We start from the raw sequence: 21,816 nt of genomic DNA on the forward strand, positions 1-21,816 counted from the left end.
GCTGCCCCCTCATTGCCTCTTCAAAGCCTGGATTTCCTACATCTCTCAGAGCCACAATCAGGTGGCGCAGGTGGGAGATGGTACAAGAACAAAGGAAGGGAGACTGGAGTTTGGTTAAACCAACTCTTTCCCCTTCTTCTGAAACAGATGCCTCTGGAGGGTGGAGATGCCATTAGTGCTGTTCCCAGAGCTCCTTGCTCTCCTTTGGTCCACTGCACAACAAACAGCCTTGGCCTGTGTCTCTGAGTCTTTCGTCCCTATAGGGTAATTCAATGTTATCTCTGCCTATTTCTGCTCCAGAGATGAAGAGATTGCTTTAAACCTGCTGTCCCACAAGCTCTGCTCCTGGCTTCCAACACCATTAAGTTTCATTATAACAAATAAACACCGCAATGACATTTATAAGTTACCACAGAGCACAGAAACACAAATATGAAGCAGATAAACTGCATTTGATCCAAATAATTACTGCAGGCAATATTGGGCTTAGTCTGAGCTGGCAGCCGGGCACCGAATAATTTATTGGATTGCGTAGGGCAATGTTGCACATTGGGTTTTTCATTATTGTGTCTCTTTCTCTCTCTGAGGCCTAAATAGGTTAGAGGAGTTTAGACAGAGCTGGGCCAAACAAAGACAGACTTTGCTCAGGCAGATCTAGGCCATGAGTGTCTGCCAAGTGTCCAGAAACGGCCTCTTTCCAACCAACCCCATGCCCAGGAGAGATGAGTGGAGCTTTGCAATTATCTTGATGCCATCGGCCAAGAATGGCTAATTGTTTTCCCCACTGCAGGCTGCTACCCTCTCTCTTTCCTGGATAGGTGAATGGAGGAATAAAGGTCCCACATACTGAGTGGATGTTGGAGGACTGACTAAAACCCAGGGACCCCAAATGTAGCACCATTTCCAAATGGCAGTTATATCAATTGCCCTCTCCCACCTTGTTTCTAGCCTGCTAGACTGGAAGGGTCCCTTGACCAAGAGATATCCTGGTCTTGACTTGAACTCAACCAACCTTCAATCCCTACCTTGGACCTCTCTTCCTCCTCCAAAAGAGAGAAAGAGGCTCTTTGAGCCAACTCTACAAAACAAAGCCATGAGAGTTGGCTCTAAGCAGCAGCCTTCCTGCCAAAGCCAAACTCATAAAGTTTGATTCAAGGGGTTACAATACTTCCCATTCAGATTCCCTCCTGCCCCATTTTCCCAGTCTTCCTAAATAACCCCGTAAGCAGCAAGAACCTGTAGTTATTGTGCAGTTAAATGGTATTTGCCCAGTAAATCCTGAGCCGAGTACTAACCATGATTTACAGTAACTAATTACAGACATGAATTCTCTCCCCAAGACGCCAAGTGTTACCAGATATTGCTGCATTTAGGGGAGGAGGCTCAGAAAGCTGCTCTGTTCTCTCAAGTAAAGCTGTGAGTTACTCTCTGAACAGGGCGTCTGATAGTGTCTCCAGCAGAATCTTGGGGAGTGTAAGAAAGATGTCTTGGATGGCACAGCAGTACCTACAGGTTGAAGGAGCATGTCTCTCAAAAGCTCATCCCTCCTCTGTCAGCTCCAGCATATTCACCACAGTAGAATGGCCCAGCATAGTGGCAGTCGGCCCTCGCTCAGGCTTTGCAACATCGGGGTGCCTTAGCCAATCTCTGGTTTGTGAAGACTAAGGGCTCCAAGCAGACAGGGAAAGAGAGGTTGGTATGTACAAAGAGCTGAGGAGTAGGGCAGAGACAGCCATTCTGTGGGAGGAGGGTAGGTGGTATTTGCAAAGTACTCAGGATCTGAAGTGGAAGTAACAGACAGACATGGCAATGTGCTTGTGTCTTTGGCCTTCACTGTCACCTCTGTTTGCCCTATTTAATTTTTCACAGAGGTGACCTAAGCACAGCCCCAGGCATCACCATGGAAGGAAGAAACAGAACATCTGTTTAATGCTAGAAAGCCCCTTCCCCTCACAGGCTGGATGGAGGGTGTACAGGGAAGCAGTGGAGATAGAATGGAGCAGACAAGTCAGCAACAGTTATGAAATGCTTACTATTCCCAGACACCCTGGAACAAGGTTTCTTAACCCTTTTGGTGTGTCATGAGCCCCACTGGCCAATCACGTGGAGTCTATGGATCTCTTCTCAAAATAATGATTTTAAATGCATAAAATAAAATTGTAGGATTACAAAAGAAACCAAATGTATTTAAATGTTACAGTTTTCAACATATTGATATTTGAAAAGAAGGTCACAGACCCCAGGATAAGAATCTTTGCCTTGAAAATCATAGAATTTTCATTTTAAAAGAACTTTAGAAAGAATCTACTCCAACACCCTCCTTTTATAGACAAGGAAAATAATACCTACATTGGAAAAGTGATTTTCCCAAGGTCACACAACTAGTAGGGGCAGAGCTATGATTTGAACTCAGTGCTCCTGGCTACAAATCTAGGGATCTTTCCAATGTACCATCCAGCTCAGTTATGTCTGTTTCTGGAGCCCCACTTCATCATACTTGGGGAAGCCATTCCCTATTATTTCTTTTGTGATGGGGAAGTCTCAGAACTCTAAGGTTGACTGTGCTCATTCACATTTTCCCCATAGGCCTCCACTGCTCCTTTTCCTTGCCTTGGCATCTTCATGTTATCATTAGGTAAAATGAGCCCCCATAGCTCAGTGATTATGTTTAAGCAAAAAAAAAGATGACTCACATTTACAGCAACTTTTAATGTTTACGAAGTACTTTCTTTACAATAATCCTGTGAGATAGTGCCAATGTGATTGTCATTTTAGAAATGAAGAACATGAAGGCCAAAGTGGTGAAGGGACTTGTTCAGGTGAGCCTCAAGGTCAAACTTCCAGACCAAAACCACCCAGCAAGAGAGAAAAGAAACATAGCATTGAAACGAGGCCATTAATACCTGCCCCTGTCTCTGACCAGTGGCCTACTCTACTAGCTTTCTCTCAAGATGGTTCCATTATTTACACATGGCAGCCTCTCTTATTTACAAATGTTTTCACTCCAAACAATGTAAACAAAGAATGAAACAATAATTGCCAGTCATTTTATCTGCTCTGCTATGTAATTTTAGGGATTATGTAAATAAGCCCGTCAGATTCAGGTCTGCTTTTCTCCAGGAGATGGGGCTAAACAGAGCAGTATCCATGAGATAATTCATGTCAAATCAGTCCCAAGGAACCTGGGATACTCCAAGTCCAAAGTCCCCATGGCAAACAGAAGTGTCATCATTATTTTTCTCTATTAAGATACATATGGATACAACTCTATTCTACAGGTACGTTATCCATACCCTATATAGTGTATGTTAATTAGACTAATCTCCCTCAGGCATTTTATTGACACTAGAACCTACTTAACAAAGTCCTTTGTTAGCATCCCGGGACTTCTCAATTCATTCTCACTTGTGCTCAGCCTTCTGCCCAAAAGGAGAGGAAACCCTTTGAAACCAACACTTAGTTACCTATGCCAGCTAGGTAGCTCAGCTGGTAAAGCTCTGTGCTTGGAGTCAGGAAGTACGAAGTTCAACTCTAACCTCAGACGCTTACTGACTACGTGACCTGGGACAAGTCACGTAACTGATGCCTGCCTCAGTTTTCTCAATAATAAAATGTGGGTCATAATAGCACCTACCTCCCAGGATTTTTGTAAATCATGTAGTAGCATGTCCAGCACATAGTAGAAGCTTATAGAGTGTAGAAATGGAGTAGTTCACAATAGAAATGTCATTATTATTTGTAAGCACTTAGTATAGTGCCTAGCACATAAGAGCTTATAGAATTTAGAACTAGAATATTTCACAATAGAAATGTTACTTGTAAAAGTGCTCAGTATAGTGTCTGGCACGTAGTAGGAACTGATACAATATAAAAATAGAATTGTTCGCAGTAGAAATGCTATTATTATTTGTAAAGCATTTAGTACAATGCCTGGCACATAGTAAGGGTTTAATAAATGTTTATTTGTTTCCTTCTTGTGCTAAGGAAGAGGTGGATCAGAAAGACAGTAAGTTCTGTGAGAGGTGGGGAAGAGAAATTCGAGTCAGAATGGTGCTTTGCCAGTCTAAGAAGTGATGCCCTCTATTCCTAGAATATAGGTTCTTGTTGTTGTTCAGTCATTTTCAGTCGTGTCCAACTCTTTGTGACCCCATTGGGGTTTTCTTGGCAAAGATCCTGGAGTGGTCTGCCCTGTCCTTCTCCGTCTCATTTTGCAGGTAAGGAAACTGAGGCAAATAGGATTGAGTGACTTGCCCAGGGTCACACAGCTAGTTAAGTGTCTGAGGCCAGATTTGAACTCAGGAAGATGAGTTTTCTTAACTCCAGGTCAGACACTCTCCACTGCACCACCTAGCTGCCATTATATGTGGTAGGAGGAAAGACATGAGAAAGATGAGGCATGGTTTCCAACTTCTTAGTCAAGTCTTCCCAGTGATGTCTCATTATTTTTTATAAAATATTACAAATTTCTAGAACATCAAATGTCTCCCTGTTCAAATATAAACACCAAAATGTGTTCTGACATAACAAGTAAGGCTTATTTGGCATTCTCTCTCTTTTGGAATTATGCATATCTCTTCTCCTCCCCTAACACAGTTAACTGAGAACTTCTTTAGGAACCCAAAACAAGAGAAACTCAGGTTGCAGTACCAAGACAACCTATGGGAGCTTTCCCAGACAGGCTTAAGCTGAGGTTCACAGAACAGGAAAATCTACAAGATGGTTCCCAATCTCTGAAAAGTAACCACAAAGCTGAAGGGACAGGGAAGCCATGTCTTCCCAGTGCAGCCTTTCCTAGGAGGAGCCCCACTGCCCCAGGCAGCCATGGCAACCCGACCTGCATGTCAGCAGGAGACTGCAGTGTTCATTTTTTCCCCATAGAAGGACTGAGCACCAAAGCCCCTAAGCCAGGCAGAATGATAACTTTAAGATGGAAATCATTAATCATAGAATGTGAGAATTGGAAGGGAATTTAGAGATCATCTGGCCCAGCTCTCTCTTTTTATAGATAAATAAATGGAGCCCTTGAGAAGTGAAATGACCTACAGAAGGTCACACAGATAATGGGATAAAAACACAGGACCCCAGACCAATGTTTCTTTCTTTTTTTCTTATTTTTATTTTGCAGGTAGTTGGGGTTAAATGACTTGCCCAAAGTCACACAGCTAGTAAATGTCTGACAGCCAATTTGAATTCAGGTCCTCCTGACTTCAGGACCAATGCTCTATCCACTGTGCCACCTAGCTGCCCCAATGTTTCTTGTTCTTAGAAAGAGGGATTCAGACTTTGGGTTTATTCTAAGAAGACTAAGTGTTCTTGGGAAGATCACTTCCCCTTCCTATGCCTTAATTTCCCCCCACCCACATTTCTAATTACTATATTATATGGGACTTAAGATCATAGGATTAAAAATTTGATGTTGGAAGACAACTCATAAGCCATCTAATCCAACCCCCTCATTTGACAAATGAAGAAATTGTGGCCCAAAGGAGTTAAATGACTTGCCCAAAGTCACATAAGTAAGTAGCAAAACTGGAATTTGAACCCTGATTCTCCAACTCCAGTCTGTACTTTTGTTACTCATGTCAATCCTGGAGTCAAATCATAGACTTATAAAACATTAATAATCTTAGAAACCATGTAGTTCAAATCTCTCATTTTACATACTAGGAAACTGAGGCCCAAAGGAATTAAATCATGTATTATTCTAAATACCTGCAAGGAAAGGGCATTCAGGAGGTTTGAGAAAAGAAAGTGATAGGCTGAAAATTATTGACTTCGTTTGGAAGGACTCTCTTAAGGTCTAGACTATTCCCCTAACTCCAGGATAGACTACATTCAACTCATCCCAGACTAAGGAGACATTTCAACTCCCTAACATCCTTGTACCTAATCTAAATCTCTGATATTCTAAGTTAAGAAATAGGCCTGCATAATTCAACCGCCATTTCTTCATAGCTACCTCCTAGGAAATTACACCTCCTTATTCTTAGTATGAATAGGGAAGGAATAGGGAGACTCAGGGAGAGAAAGAAATTTAGCCAGAGCCACACAGTAAGCAGGCGGCAGATTTGGGGGTCACATTCAGCACCCCTGCCTTGTGGGGCTCTGGTGAACCCTCAGCACTGCCTGCAAGCCTCTTGACCATATTGTCCTCCCTGGATATTCCCCAATTCGATCTCAAACCGGAATAGAGGGGCTAAGATGGTGCTAGCTCCTTTACAGACACCAATGAGCACATTATTTCTAGCAGCCATTGTCAATTTCCATTTGGCAACCAGGCCACAGGCTGAATCAATGGAAGGAACATCTCTTCCTGCTCGCTAATGAGAGCAGAGCATACCCTGCCTCAGGGATGGGAGGTTGATAAGCAGGATAAATCACTGGATTCATGGTGACTTTGGAGTCACCCTGCCTAGGCTGGCCTTGCTCTTCATTATAGACCTCAGCTCTCTAGGACAACCTTAGCAGGGATGTGTGTGTCCAGGGATTTTCTGCGTAAATGGGCAGGGTTGGGTAAAAGATTGCTTAGAGATGTTAAGGGGGCTATTTTTACCTTCACTCCAAGGTGTGTAACCCTGAGTCCCTCCCTCCCCATGCCAGTCCCATGTGGAAGAGAGGTCAGATGCTAAGGTACAAACCCAGAGGAAGAATCAACAGTTGTGTGAGTGCATCAAGTAGGGGATGAATGACATTGCTGAGAGATCAGGATAAGGCCACCAACTGCTAAGAGTGTGAATCTGGGAAGGGAACTCCTAGGCCCACAAGAGCTGAGGTCCAGGGTAGGTGAACAGAAGAAAGCATGGCCATTGTTCCTTTAGCCTGCCTTAAATGAATACATACCCAGAAGCATGAGGCTGGATCAATCCACTACCACCACTGCCTAGAGTTTGGTGGTACTGCCTCAATACTCTACTCCTTTCACTCACATCCCTTTTCTATAAACATACTATGGCTATGGATTCTGAGAGACTCTATTCAAACTTAGCCTCTTTCAGGCGAAGAGCGGGCCTTGAAGAAAGGCAGAGTGAAACAGGGGCCTACAGGAAAGAATAACGTTCTCTCTGCTTGGAAGGTCTTCCAAATGGTTGCCTTTGAGGTCCTCATTCAAGATCTTTGTGTTTCCAGGCACAGCCCAACCCAGTCCAAGGTGTGTCTCACCACACACACACACACACACACACACACACACACACACACACACACTCACACTCACACTCACACTCACACTCACACTCCTGAATGTTATTGGGCCAGGTGGCTCCATCTCTCCCCTTCCTCCTTTTCCTTCTGGTGGCTTATTTCCCAGGTACTGGGCAGTCAGCTCTTAATCTCGTAAGAAGCAATTTGTGAGCTGGGAGGAGGCTGGCAATAAATATCCCTGAGTACGTGTATACTTAAACCCTCCCCAATTGGTTGCTAATAACAGAGCAGATAGTGACATTTGAGCCCTTTCTCCATGACTGCTCTCACAAGTCAGTGGGACTTTGAAAACAAGGTTGGGATTTGGTGATGGTATCAGAGCCTCAGGAAGGTTCTCAGGTTCAGCTCTGTCCTGCATGACTAACAGGAAGAAATAGATTTCTAATAACTCTAATTTCCGATTCCAAAGGCTTCTCTCTAGCTCCTGGCTACCTCCTGACAGATGCTGCTCCAGTTCATAAGACCCTGGGGCCGGGGAAGTTTCTTGGATGGTCAGTCACTGGTTGGTGATTCAGGCAAAGAAATTCAGTCTGATAGTTCATTCATTCATGTCACTTTAATTCAACAAACATGTATTAGGCACCTACTGTGTACAAAGCACTGTGTTAGATACTTTGGAGGAAACACAAAAATGTAGTAAGATAGACCCTGCTCAAAAAATATATAGTCTAGAATGAGGCAAAGCTGTATGTACACAATTCAAATCAACAAACATTTAAATGTTTACTCTGTGAAGAGCACTGTCTTGAGGGGATATAGAGTTTAGATAAGACATAGTTCCTGCCCTCATAGGGCTTATAGTTTAGCAAGAGAGATAAGTCACATACATAGATCATTATAACAAAGTAACACATGAAGTATGTGGGTGGGGGACAGTAATTGATCCACCAGTTTAGACCCAAACTGGCTCAGTATTTTATAGATTACCCACAGGACATGACCAGGTTTCTTTAACCAATCACAATATACCTCAACAGCCACTCCAGTGAAGCAAGGACTTTTTCCACACTTAGTCTAAAGCTTCTGACTTTTCAGTAGAGGAGTGCCCTCACCTGGTTGTTGTTTCAGACTTAGTACCTTGACACTTGCTTTAAGTGGGATGGAGTAATTGGTCTGCAAATTCAATGGCCCTGCCATTACATATACTTTAAAGATTTATGAAACAAAAGCACTAAATGAGGTCCAGGGAGTGAGGTCATGACTGATTTGTACTAATCATGGTACTAGAGCTGGCAGAGACTTTACAGGTCACCTAGTCGAGCCTCCTCATAACATCATAGATGAAGAGCTAAGAAGGACTCTAGAAGAGATGGAGGGATAGTGTTGCAGGTATAGGGAACAGTAACATATGCATGGAGATAAAGAGAGGGCAACACATACATACACACCAATATAGGACAGTGGAAAGAGCCCTAGATTTGGAACCAGAAGCCCCAGACCTAAATCCCAGCTCTACTATTTACCCCCTGTAGGACTTCAGACAAGTCTTGTCCCCTTTCTGGGGTTGGGTTAGATCATAGGACCATAAATTTGGAGCTGAAATAGGCCTTCGAGATGATCTCCACTCCGTACTCTTAAACCTGTAATCCTGTGAGATCAGGAAAAGGTGAATAATACAATTCATTCCACTAAGTTATTTGTGCACCAAATATGTGGATGAATGCTTGCACCTACTGTGTGTAAGCATTGCATCAAATCCGGAGAGGGCCACAAAGAGGTCCCTGCCCTTAAAGAGCTTATAGGGTTTTGTAGAAGAAAGAGCGGGTTTACAAATAACCATTAGTACAAACACAGCAGAAGGTCAATCAGTCTATAAGCAATTATTAAGTGCCATAAGTTGCCACTTCCACTCCCTTCTCAATTTAACATTGGCTGCATTTCCCTGGGCATAGAAATTTCTCATGTCACTCTTGCTACATCCAGTCATCTATAGAACATTTCGATAATATGTGTGTGTACTTTATTAACCAATACATTTGTAATGAAAACCACGGGGGAGTATAATGGCAGAGAAGTAAGTGTTTAGACTGTTCTCCATCACCTGCTCTATGTATTTGAGAATAGCAGAGAGTAACAAACTGATTCACACATACAAATATATTTCTACATTGCCTCTGGAGCTTATTTGTGTTCCCAGCTAGTGTGGGGCCAGATAACCTCAGGTTATCTGTATAGCCTTGCCTTGGTAATGTATTGATGGTTCCCTTTCAAATTCATTCCTCCCAATATACTTTGCACTTCTGTAATAGTTCCTGTTTTCCAATTACACTTTAAAATCTGCTTAGGACACTCATAACTTACATATTGTGTAACTTTGAGCAACTCACTTTCCCCATGTTAGCCTCAGTTTCCTCATCTGAGGGGCTCTGGATTATATCATCACAATGGTACCTTGTAGCCCAAAATCAAGGATTCCCGAAAGGTAACCATGGTGGAATCAAAAGAATAGAAGAAGGAGAAATACAGGCTTGAATCCTGCCTTCAACACTTGCTAGATATGTGAGCCTCAGTTTCCACATCCATATTAATAATATCATCTTTATTATTATTATCATCCTCTGATGCCCAATGTCAGGTGTGGTTTGTCCTTCTTTAGTTTCTAGCAGTCTTACCTATTCTGAGGCTATCGTGCAAGCCTCTAAGATAACACTAATGGCAAGTAGTGATCAGGCACAACAGAGACAGGGTGGAATAGAAAGCATAAGAACTTAGTTCAAATCCTCCCTCTGCTCATTGCTACCTGTGGGATTTGAGGCAAGTCACAATCTCCCTAGACTTTGGTTTCCTTGTCCACAAAATGAGGGGGGCTGGATGAAGTGACCGCTGAGCGACCTTCTGGCTCTCAATCTATGATCCTACGCACATTTCTATCTGTATTTGTAAATACCTTGTTGATGTTCAAAGTATGCAACAGACTCTGGTACAACCAACCTTTGTTGTGGTTCAGTCGTGTCCAACCCTTCATGACCCCATTTTCTTGGCAAAGATTCTGGAGTGGTTTGCCATTTCCTTCTCCACTTCATTTGACAGATGAGGAAACTGAGGCAAACAGGGTTAAGTGACTTACCCAGGGTCACACAACTACACATACAGATGTGAACTCAGAAAATGAGTCAGCCTGACATCAGGGCTGGCACTCTACTGCACCACCTGGATGCCCTTCAAAGTATTGCATACATGTTATTGACATTTTCTAAATGGTCCTCATGTGTAAGGAGGAAGGGCATATATGCTAGCTTGCCTCCATCCTTTGAGACTCAGTACAGGAGTTGTGGAATTCCCCTTCTGGAGACCAAAGAACTGGGTTCTTATTCCATATTGGTGTCTGATTTTCTGCATATTCTGGGGCAAGTCATTTACCCAGCTCTACGCCCTGCTCTCTTCCATCTGTCCCTCCCTTCCTTGCAGGAACAGCTGTTAGGTTGTCTGCAAAAAGCACTCCTGCTCAGGGAAGGAGAGAGAGAGACCTACAAGGTTACTTCTGACATCCCCACCCCCTAGGTCTGGATATTATTAACACTCCAGACAGTTGTAACCTCCTCTCCACCTGCTGTCAGAGCAAGCACTCAGCTAGCCTGCCAAGTAAGAGAGAGATGAAGAGGGGATTGTTTGCATTCAAAGGAATTTAGATCTAGAGTTGGAAAGAAATTGAGGGGCCATCTGCCCCATCCCCCTCATTTTACAGAGGAGGAAACTGAGGCCCCAGGAATAAAACAGCCTCTCCCGTGTCAAACGGCTAGCAATATTTGAACCAAGTTCCTCTGACTGGAAAGAGCCAGTACTCTTTCCCTGGTCCATATCACCTCTCGTTCTTTCCTAATCTCTGTTGATGTGATCTCAAAGGTTGGGTGGGAAGTTGTTCATTCTTTGTTTTTGAAGAGGACTGATGACATCATGAGTGATGTCTTGACTTGTGCATGCATAGTATTTAAATGAGGCAGAGTCTTCAACGTCTTCAGCCTCACTCTCTTTCTGAGTCATTGAAGTCCATGGCAAGACAAACTCAAGATGACTGGCGATGGCCTGGGATGCAGTGGATGACCTTGGCATCTTTGATGCCTGACCAAGCTCTAAGTGCTCCACAGTGCCTGCTTCAGCCGCCTTCATGGCTGTTGGAACAAATTGTTCTCATCTACCCATTCCACAGGGAAGGTCTTCACATGCTTGGGGTAGACATCCCCCTAATTCACTGAGACCTGTCAGTTCCAAAGCTGAGAGCTATAGGAAAGCTTTTCAGTACCTCTGCTACCCATAACCAGCCAACCAATTTAGATCGTGGCTGAACTAGAATACTTCTTACCATATCCTTTCTACTTCTGTGCCTTGTCACTTTTACACTGGCCATCCCTCAGGCCTAGAATGGACTCCCTTCATCCATCGGCACTCCCCAGTATTCTTCTTCTAAAATAGATTAATCCTCAGCAATACAACGATCCAAGACAATCCCAAAAGACTAATGATGAAGCGTACTATCTGCCTTCAGAGAAAAAAATTGATATTGATTGAATATAGACTGAAACATGCCATTTTTCATTTTCTCTTTCATTTTTTTTTCTTTTATTTGAGCCTTCCTGTACAAAATGACTAATGTGGAAATGTTTTACATAATTGCACATGTATAACCTATATCTGATTGCTTACCTTTTCAGGGAAGGGGGAGGAAAAGGAAGGTTAGAATTTGGAACTCAAAACTTAAAATAAAAATGTTTTTAAATGGAAAAATAGATTAATCTTTATTAATAACAATAACTAGCATTTTTGTAGCACTTTAAGCTTTGCAAAGTACTTTACAAATGTTATCTCACCTGATTCTCATGGGAGGTAGGAGCTATTATTATTCCCATTTACAATTGAGGAAATTGAGGCAGACAGGGGTTAAATGACTTGCCAAGGGTCACATACTAGGGAGTGTTTGAGTCTGCATTCGAACTTAAGTCTTTCTGACTCCAGGACCAAGGCTCTGTCCACTATGCCATCCAGAGCTGTTCCGACATCCCCTTTGAATTCATTCTGACCCCTCTAGCTCTGGTGGCTGGAAGGAAGAGGAAAAATCTATATATTCACAGAAAGAGGAAAATATGGTGGCTAAAATATGTCCCAGTAATTCAACTAGCACAACAATGCCATGGGGAATCAGAAATACCACTGGGCCTCAACTTCTTCATCTGAAAATAGAAAGGTTGAATAAGATGATCTCTAAGGTTTTTTCCACATCTAACATTCTATGGATCTATGATTCTGTGATGAATAAAGTCAGTGAAGGAGCAAGGATTATAGGGCTGCGAGGGAGAGGTGATGGGAATGAATGGAGAAAGTAAGAGCAAAGGTAGAGAGAAAGGGCATAGAGGAGATTCCAAGGCTCCAGCTTATTCAGCCCTGGCCTCATCATCCTGAACTTCAGTGGTTGTCACAATGGTGAGCCTGGCACAGAGGTGACATTTACTTAAAAGGTCTGGGTCATTTGGCCTCCAAGCAAGCTCAACATAAGGCGAACTGCCTTTGCCCTCTCCAAAGTTTATATGTTGCCATCTAAATGTAGGGTCTCCAGCATTTAAAATATTTTAATTGAAGATGGTGGGGACATCCCAGAGCCAGATGGTGATTGACTGTAAAATGCTAATATATGCTGTGCATTCCTGAAAGGGGGATAAGGTGAAAGGGATAAGGACCTAGGATACAAGGGCCAGATGGGCAGACATGGGGAGAGGAGTTGTGAGAAGCTAGAGGCTTTTGAGGTGAAAAAAATAACAGGGAGGGAGAGAAGCCAGAAAGATTCTATGAGAGAGAGAGAGAGAGAGAGAGAGAGAGAGAGAGAGAGAGAGAGAGAGGCAAACAGCTGTCTAGAAGAAACTGTGACTATGTTGGAGGGGATGGTGAGAGAGAAGAGAGGGGATGAGAGAGAGAGGAAAAAAAGGGAAAAGGAGAGAGAGAGAGGGAAATGAAGGAGGGATAAAGGGATAGAAGAGAGAGACAGACAAAGAGAGGGAGGAAGAGAAAACAGAGAGAGAGAGAGAGAAATGAGGGGGAGAGGGAGGAGGAGAGAGGAGAACAGAGGGAGACAGAGATAGAGAGACAGAGAATGAGGGGAGAGAGAGAGAGAGAGAGAGAGAGAGAGAGAAGAGAGAGAGAGAGAGAGAGAGAGAGAGAGAGAAGAGAAGAGAGAAGAGAGAGAGAGAGAGAGAGAGAGAGAGAGAGAGAGAGAGAGAGAGAGAGAGGAGATGGAGAGAATCCAGGATGAACATATCCAAAGAGAAGAATTGAGGAGGGACATAATTTGTTCTCCTAATCTATCTATTTCTATCCAAAAAATTGCTAATTACTACTTGTATGACCTTGGGCAAATCACTTAACCTACTGAACCTCAGTTTTGTCATCTGTAAAATAAAAGGGTTGGACTAAATGATTTCTAAGGTCCCTTCTGGCTCTAAATCCTAAGATTCCAGTGGTTCTATTAACATTCCCATCCTTACTGCCACCATAGCTTTTCACAGTACTGCCTACCAGGCCTAAAATTCCCACCATTGGAGACGATTTCCCTGGGTTGGAAGATGGAGTTTGGATTATTGCCTCCAGAAAGCCACAGTTAAGCTCAATCAATCAAAAAAAAAAGTGGCCTTATGTTACCTGAGAAAGGAAAATCCAAAGTCCTAGATTAGGGGCATCTAGGTGGCACAGTAATAAAATGTTTGGACCTGGAGTCAGGCAGATCTGAATTAAAATTCAGCCTCAGGTACTTATTAGTCATGTGACCCTGGGCAAATCACTTAACTTCCGTCTGCCTTAGTTTCCTCATCTGTAAAAAGGAAGGGGGGAATAATAGCTCCTACTTCCTAGGGTTGCTGTGAGGATCAAATGAGATAATATTTGTAAAGCACTTTGCAAACCTTAAAGAGTTATATAAATTGCTAGCTATCATCATCATCATCATCATCATTATTATTATTCTTTGGGAAACAGAGAGCAGGGCCCTGAAAGAATAGGAATATGGGATAATTAAGTTTAATGGGTGCAGGCACAGCTTGCCAGGGAGAATAGGTCTAGGTGGGGCACCAGAGTAGGAGACCTAGAGGGCAGAAAATAGGGTAATAGAAGAGGTAGAATCAAAGGGCCCAAAGGGAAGAGTGCCAGAGTGGCATGGTGAAAGAGTGCCCTCTGGTGGTAGTCGGCCAGAGACTGGTTTTGGCCACTTCACAACTTTGGCTGGGCTGGGCTGGCTCTAACTAGAGAGGGTCAAGGGCAGAGCCATGCAATGTCCTAGCTCCATATGCCTCCTTCTAAGCTTACTTGTCAAGGGGCTGTGCGCAGACACAGAAGGTTGTGGACAAAAAGGCAGGAGAAAAATCAACCCCCTTGGAGATGATGGAAGAGAGTGGCAGCATTGGTGTGGCATGCAAAGACTGGTTGTTTTGATTGCCCAATGCTCCCGCCAAATGTGACCACTGGCCTTCCCCACGTGTGCTCTGTCCACCTACACCACCTGGATGCCTCCCCTGAAACGCTGCACAATTTCTACCTCTTTTTCAAGGGGCAGTTCAAGAGCCATGAAGCCTTCCCTGTTCTCTCAGCCAGAAATAACCCTTCCTCCTCTGAACTCACAGAGTACTATGTAACCACCTCTTGCACTTCTATAACCCACTATGTACTGATCTTTTTGTTGTAGTTGTCTTATCTCCCCTACTAGAATGATGCCATATTACAGACTCTTGTAGAAGGAGAGTTGGTCTGTCTGTGTTCAGCATCAGGTGGTGATTAACAGACTCAGAGGGCATAAATAAGAGTCAGAGCTAATAAGAATAATAATACTGATGATGATGATGATGATGATGATGACGACTAGGTAAGAAAACATCCCAAGAGCCAAGAGTCCCAAATACAGAGAGGTGATGATGGAAAGAGGAGTGTGTATAGGGAGAAGAGGGGAGAGAAAGAAGTGGGGCAGTGGAGAAAGCACTCACAAACATAGTCAAGAAAATACTAGAGGATGGGGGATTTGCAGGCCCTGGATGATTGACAATTTGTTTTATACAAGGACTCATCAGAAACAGTCCGTGGCAGACTGTGCTAGAAATACTCTTTCTCGTTGCTCAGTGAAGACCATGTTGCTGTGGGTTCAGATAAGGGAGGGTGCGGTGGAAGCAGGGGTGGGGGGGGGGGGGGTGCCTGTCACCTTTGTGACCTCTGACCAACTCAGTGCTTAGCAGGCACAAATTCAACATCTGATGAATGAATGAACTTATGAAATGAACAACTGACTTTAAAATATTTTGCTAAACCATATGCTCTCTTTCTGTCAGGCCCTATGTATTTCCTGGATTTTGTAGCAGATTGTAATTCCCAGATGCGTCTCACCAAATACAGTGAAACTCTTACCACTAGCATTGGGGGATGGGGCTAAGCATGCTTTATATCAAAACCGCATCATTTCACCATTCATCACCACCCACTGCCTCTCTGACTGAGGGGTAGAGCCGTGAACTCCAAAACCTCCATTTAAGGAGAGAGTTCAGCTCAGAACACCACATTTCTCACCTGGCTGAACTACTCTGAGCTTTAGCTGACTTTTCAACCATGCCTCCAGGTCAGGCCCTCCCACTCTCTTTTTCAACCTTTTCTGTGCTGCCTTCCTCTATCAGATGGTAAGTTACTTGAATATAGGGACTGTCTTTCTGTTTTCATATTTCTATGCCTCACTCTTAGCACAGGGCCTGGTACATTATAGGCCTTTAACAATGTTTATTGACTGACTAACTGACCGCTATCCCTGTCGTTGTTCATCCTTTGTTCTGGGAGAAGACCCATGACATCATGAGAGTGACAACTTGCACGTGAATTGGATCTAAGTGAAGTTTTGTTCTTTGGAATTCTTTTAGGGGGATACCATTTGACCCACAATAGATTATCCATGTGATAAGAAGTCACGTTCTGGCAATGTTTGAAGCTCCAGGATAATTGCCAAAAAAGGGCCAACTGTCTTAGACTTCATTTAGAAGATGGAGAAACTGAAGCATTAGCCAAGCAGGTACTTCCCAGAAAATCAGCAACATGAGAGCTTTACTTTTTAATCCAAGAGATACTCCTGACCTCCTCTTCTCCATCTACAATACCCAGTTAGCCATTCCTCCGTATAACAGCTATAATCCTACAGTGCTCTGTTTTCAAAGCCTTTTACTTCATTTGATCTCACAATGTGGTGAGTTAAGTTCTATTAATTTTCCCATTTCGTAGATATGTATACATAGCCAAGGCTATCAGAGGTTGTAACTTGCCCAGTGTCCCACACCTAGTAAGTAAGTGTCAGAGACAGGATTTGAACTCAAGGCCTCCTGATTCAAATCCAGGGCTCTATCTACCATGCTACCTAGCTGACTTCACTTACAGCTGATTTATGGGGCCACCACTGACTGCCACACATTAAGCCCCCATTGGAGAAGTCCTCTGTTCACCTTGCTTGTCTCATCTGTCTCGGGCAACACGCCAAATCCCTGCAAGCCTGTGGCTCAAGCTGTTTCTCATACTCTCTGACTATATGCCCCAACATCTGTGCCTGAGGGACTTGATTCAGTTAAACAATGCAACAAGCATTCATTAAAAACCTAATATGTACGAAACACTTAGAATATGAGGCTTAAAGAAGAATGTAATTCCTGTCCACAAGGAGTTTACAATTTAATAGAGGGGATATAATATGAGCAATTTGGAAATACATATAGGATATGATATGAGCATATCTCAGATGCTTTGAGATCATTTGAAAAGGGAGCGATCATTTCATACAGGGAGGTCAGGGAGGCTTCATGAAGGATAGGGACCCCTGAGCTAGGTCTGGAAGCAAGAAAAGTCACAAGCATCTACCCTGTACCAGGCACTGTGCTAGGCACCGGGAAAACAACACAAAGAATAAATCATTCCTTTGCTCAAGGGATATACATTCTATAAAGGGAGATATAATTATAGAGAGAATGCCTACAGAATAAGCACAAGGTAGTTTGGGAAGGCGTAGGGTAAGGAAAGATTTCATGTAGAAGATGATGCTTGACCTGAGTCTTGAAAAAAGTAAGAGATTCTGTGAGGCAGAGACAAGGAGAGATGTCTCCCACAAGGCATGGTAGATGGCCAATTTAAAGATGGAAGCAAGAAATGGAGTGGCATGTAAGGAATGGCAAGAAAACCAGGTTGGCTGCACCCTAGACTATAGGAAGGGTAGTAATGAGACTGGAGAAATAGGTTGGGGCCAGGTTGTAGAGGACCTGAAAAGCTAAATAGAAGAGCTGATTTTTGATCCTAGAGGCAATAGGGAGCCACTGGAGTTTATTGAGGAGGGGAGTGGAAAGGATTTAAATAAATAGAGGAGAGAAGGGCATGTGTTCCTAGCCTAGGGAACAGCCTATGAGAATGCTCAAAAGAGGGGGAATATAGAATGAAATGAGAAATCATGGTAGTTAGTCTGAATAGCACATAGAATGCCTGAAGGGGAGGAATAGAAAAGGATGGTCTCTCCTGTCATCTCTCCTCATGAGGCTCTTTTCAGTATTGCCATCCTTATAATAAACCTGAAATCACACAGTAGCTCAATTACGGGATCTCTCACCAAGAGGAGTATTTTGGTTTTGTCTTGGGGTGCAGGGATAACCAAGGAAGACTCTCCTCACTAAATCATTTAATCCCAATAACTCTCTTTCTCCTTTTTGCCATCTATCTCCTATCTGTACAGACTCAGCTGATGCTCTAAGTCATGTTTCTGTCCCCAGATATATATACAGTTCAGCAAGAAGCCTGGTATGTAGGAGGTATAAATGGCTTTAGGGGCAGGGGCAGAGAGGAGAACTGCTGGTAGGAGGGAGGGAAGGTATAATGCGTAATTACAAGATGGGAGAATCATGGCTAGGTAACAGTTCCTTTGAAAAAAGACCTTGAGTTTCCAGCAGACCAGAAGTTTAATGAGACAACTGGTCAACCCTGGGGTGAGTCAGCTGAGTGACATAGTGGTTAGAGTGCTAGACTGGGAATCAGAATGACCCAAATTCAAGTGTTGTCTCATATATTTAATAAGTAATAGCCAGGCTAGTACAGAACTATATTTTGCATAACGTCACATGTATAATGGGTATCCTATTGCTTGCCTTATCAATGGGTGAGGGAGGAGCTGTAGAGAGGGAGAGAATTTGGAACTGAAAATTTTTTAAATAAATGTTTTAAAATAAAATAAGACTAAATAAATAAATAGTAGCCATGTGACCCCTGGTCACTAAATTATGTACAAGTAGGTAAATTTCAAGTACAGACTATGTAGTCTTCTAGTTCTAATCTATTTGATGTTGCTTAACATAATAAAGAGGCTTTTTTTGGGTCACTTCCAGTTTTACTTTCTAATCCTAAGAATAGCCCTTCTACCACTGCTGAGCATTTTACATACATTAATATTTAATTCTGAAAAGACGCAATGTAGTAAAGGCATTAATACCCCCGTTTTGCAGGTTAGAAAACTGGCTCAGAGGGGCTAAATGACTTGCCAAGGCCGCACCACCAGTGAGTGACCGTGCACACACTCAAACTCAGTTCTTCTAACGGGAAGAACAGCGCTTTTTCCACAGCACCCTGTGAAACATTCTTCTGTAATGATGACAAAGCCGCAGTGTGGTCCCAATACCCCCCCCCCAAGAATCTCAATGATGCATGAATCTATCCTCCTCTTTCCTGAGCGCTCTCTGTCTGCCTGGACAAGTTCCCTCCAGTGCCTCTTCCCTATTTTCAATTTTTCTCTTGTCTGGAAAGTTGACACATGCTTCTTGATAGCTCTCTCTGCATTTCTACAGCAGTGATCTCATTGCAATGTCAGTCATATCCTTTGAGGCAGCTGGGTGGTGCAATGGATAGAGGGCTGGACCAGAAATCAGGGAGGTCCGAGTTCAAATCCAGCTTCAAACATTTACCCTGTGACCCTGAGCAAGTTATTAACTTCTGTCAGCCTCAGTTTCCCCACTTATAAAATAGGGATAATAAATATCTACCTCAAAGGGTTTTTGTGAAGATCATATGAGATAATATTTATAAAATGCTTACCACACTGCCTGCCACATATGAGGTGCTTAATAAATGCTTATTCCCTTTCCCCTTCTCTTCCTTTTTCTAAAAAAAATACACTCCTCACCACATCCCCACTTTTCTAATCTTTCCTAAAACTTTCCCTAAACTACTTTTATTATTTCCTCTCTTACCTATTCCCATAATGCACCAACCAGACATTCGTTGACACTGTGTCAACATACCCTGCTTATTAAATAATTCTTGCTTACTACAAACATAACAATATCCAAAACCCACATTTCTGTCATGATTCTCCCTATCCCAGATACACAGGGATACTGCAAGATTTGGGGTATGAGGTTTTGCCATATTAGCATAAGGCTAGGTATTATGAGATATCTAGAAGAAGTATTGAAGCAAATTGATAAAAATGAAATTGTCAAAGAATAGTCCATGAAAGTATTATCATGATTAAGGACCCAAAAAGTGTGGAACAGACAGTAAGTGGTATAGGAATTCAATTACAATCAAGGAACCTAAAAGTTATAAGGGTTTTGTAGGGAGCATGTGGGCCACATTTCAAGTCAGTATACAAATATCATCCACAATATCCCTAAAAAAGTAGCGGAGACATTCTTAACAGGTGACTTGTAAGCAAAAGCTTAATGGAGAAGGTGGGAATTGCATTGGATCTGGAAAGACAGGCAGGATTTGGATGAGAAGAGAGGGAGGCTGGAAGTGATGGAGGAGATGTGGCTAGGTTGTATAATAATGACCTTGTAGTTTTAGTAGATGGTAAGTGCAATATGGTAGGATGGTACTCATAGACCAGAAAAACTCCACTCTGCTCTGGTCAAACCATATAGAGAATGTCCAATTCTGGGCAATTTGGGAAAGGACACTGATAATCTGGAGATGGTCCAGAGGAAAGAAATCAGTAGAGGGAAGGGCTCTGAGGTATTGTCATATGAAAATCACCTGAAGGAATGAGGGATGTTTAGCCTAGAGAAGAGAAATTGAGTGGCTACATGACAACTCTAAAACTTTAAGCATTTGAAGGGCTTTCTTGGGGAAGAAGGATTAATTATATTCTACTTCTCCCCAGAAGGCAAAGTAAGGAGAAAATAATGGAGAGCACAAAGCATTAAATTTAGATGAGTCAAGTAAAAACTTCCTAACAATTAAAACTGTCCCATAGTAGGGTAGATGGTCATTTTTTTGATATGTTATAACAAAGGATTCCTTTTAGATTTGGGTTGTTGTAGATGACCACTGAGGCCCCTTACAACTTGAAAATCCTTAGATTCTAAGACTTTACTGTGGTCCCAGAAGTAGTAAATATCTGAGGTGGGATTCAAATGCAGGTGAGTCAAGGTCCAGGTCTACACCTACTTCACCATGATGCCTATCTACAAAACAAAGAAGAGAAGAGAGTCCAGGATAGATCCTTGGGGAAGACTCACAGTTAGATAGTGGGAGATGGATCGCAAACTAGTGGAGGAGACAGAAAACAGATGAAAACATTTAGGAAGAGAATTGAGAAAGACCAGCATCATAAAATTCAGGAGAGGAAAGAGTGTCTAGGAGGAGGAGAGAGTCAACAGAAGCAAGTTCTGCAAAGTCCAAGTAGATTGAGAACTAAGAAAAAGCTATAAAATTTAAAATAGTTGATATCATTGATAACCTTGAAGAAAGTAGGCGTAGTTGAAGGGTGGGTTTGGAAACTTGAATGGCAAAGTTTGGGAAATGAGTGGGAGGTGAGGACCTGGTCCTGGCTGACAGGGAGCTACAATTTAGCAATCCAAATGGAAATGTTCATGAGACAGGTGGAAATATAGAACAGAAGCCTCAGAATAAGTCTCAGACAATCATGGGGATATTGAGAAAATGAATGAAAGGGATGTCTCTGTTCACAGTTATCCTTTCATGTTAACAAAGATTGAAATGTGGTGTTTAAAAGCAAATGAAATCTGATTGAAAAGGAAAACCATCAATAGCACAGTAACTCAGAGAGGAAAGAATGATTTGTTGTAAATAACGTCCTTTTGTACCTTTTTTAAACTCCCCCATGCATTCATCTCCCCGGAAACATCTTTCAATATAAAAATCACGTAGCATCAAATGAGATAACCAACGTAAGTACACTTAGGAATGCTTTTATGAGTCTTTACAAAGTATTCCTTTGGAAAATGTCTAATCTTATGCCAACAGATCTCTTCTCCATCTTCCCCATTCCCTCAGGGTCCTGTTTATAGTTTAGGATGATCTGATGCCCATTCCCTTAATTTCAATACCTAAGATCTCCCTCGATTTTTCATACCAATGATGACCAGACACATTTGATTCTTCATCCCTTGTTCAGCTAAAGAGCCAGTGTGAGGGCCCCACTCCTATACCTCTTCCTTCAAGTTAACCCAGTATCATGGTTGGGAGGTCCCATTGCTTAGTTCCAGAGTCAGAACCCAAGTTTCCTGAATGTCAACCCAGTATCCATCCCTTACACTAAAAGAGTTTCTTGGAAGTTCATGGATCTAGGAGAAACATCAATATTAAAATATATTCCTGCACTACCACCCCTACCTCACTACCTTG

The 21,816-nt window shown here is 42.6% G+C and overlaps 1 protein-coding gene across 1 annotated transcript in view; it reads left to right on the forward strand.

Annotated features, from left to right (window-relative positions):
- The first annotated feature begins 2,786 nt into the window (after positions 1-2,786).
- The window catches only part of KIRREL3 (kirre like nephrin family adhesion molecule 3), a 173,956-nt gene continuing 154,926 nt past the window's right edge, over positions 2,787-21,816 (forward strand). Inside the window, exon 1 of the mRNA XM_021000632.2 lies at positions 2,787-2,819. Coding sequence (XP_020856291.2) covers positions 2,787-2,819 — 33 coding nt within the window. The remainder of the gene's footprint in view (positions 2,820-21,816) is intronic.

This window comes from Phascolarctos cinereus, unplaced genomic scaffold (genome assembly GCF_003287225.1).
Source record: "Phascolarctos cinereus isolate Bilbo 61053 unplaced genomic scaffold, phaCin_HiC Scaffold_726;HRSCAF=1367, whole genome shotgun sequence".
Taxonomy (NCBI): Eukaryota; Metazoa; Chordata; class Mammalia; order Diprotodontia; family Phascolarctidae; genus Phascolarctos; species Phascolarctos cinereus.